The following is a 336-nucleotide window of genomic DNA, read 5'->3' as shown; positions in this document are numbered from 1 at the left end:
GCGCCGGGCGGTCGGGTACTCTAGCCCGGCCGCCAGGTACACCGGGGCGCCGGCGCCCACCCGCTCCGCGTAGTTGCCCTTGCGCAGCAGGCGGTGCACGCGGCCCACGGGGAACTGCAGCCCGGCCCGCGACGAGCGCGACTTGGCCTTGGCACGCGCCTTCCCGCCCTGCTTCCCGCGCCCGGACATCCTCGCTCGGTCAGCCGGCCGGCCCTAAGCTCCCGCTGCTGCCGGAAAAAAGCAGGCGAGCTGCCCGCGCCCTGAGGCCCGCCCTTATATCCCTTCCCTCGGCGCGGCCGGCGGCTCCTGATAGGCCGAGGCGCCTAGCGGGGAACG

At 75.3% G+C, this 336-nt stretch overlaps 1 protein-coding gene across 1 annotated transcript in view; it reads right to left on the bottom strand.

Annotated features, from left to right (window-relative positions):
• The window catches only part of LOC118452568 (histone H2A-IV-like), a 2593-nt gene extending 2263 nt beyond the window's left edge, over window positions 1–330 (bottom strand). The window contains exon 1 of the mRNA XM_035897112.1: window positions 5–330. Coding sequence (XP_035753005.1) covers window positions 5–189 — 185 coding nt within the window. The 5' untranslated portion in view covers window positions 190–330. The remainder of the gene's footprint in view (window positions 1–4) is intronic.
• Between the last annotated feature and the right edge of the window lie 6 nt (window positions 331–336).

Source organism: Egretta garzetta, unplaced genomic scaffold (assembly GCF_000687185.1).
Source record: "Egretta garzetta isolate BGI_Z169 unplaced genomic scaffold, ASM68718v1 scaffold697, whole genome shotgun sequence".
In the NCBI taxonomy this organism is placed as follows: Eukaryota; Metazoa; Chordata; class Aves; order Pelecaniformes; family Ardeidae; genus Egretta; species Egretta garzetta.
This window is presented reverse-complemented; position numbering and strand designations above follow the sequence as displayed.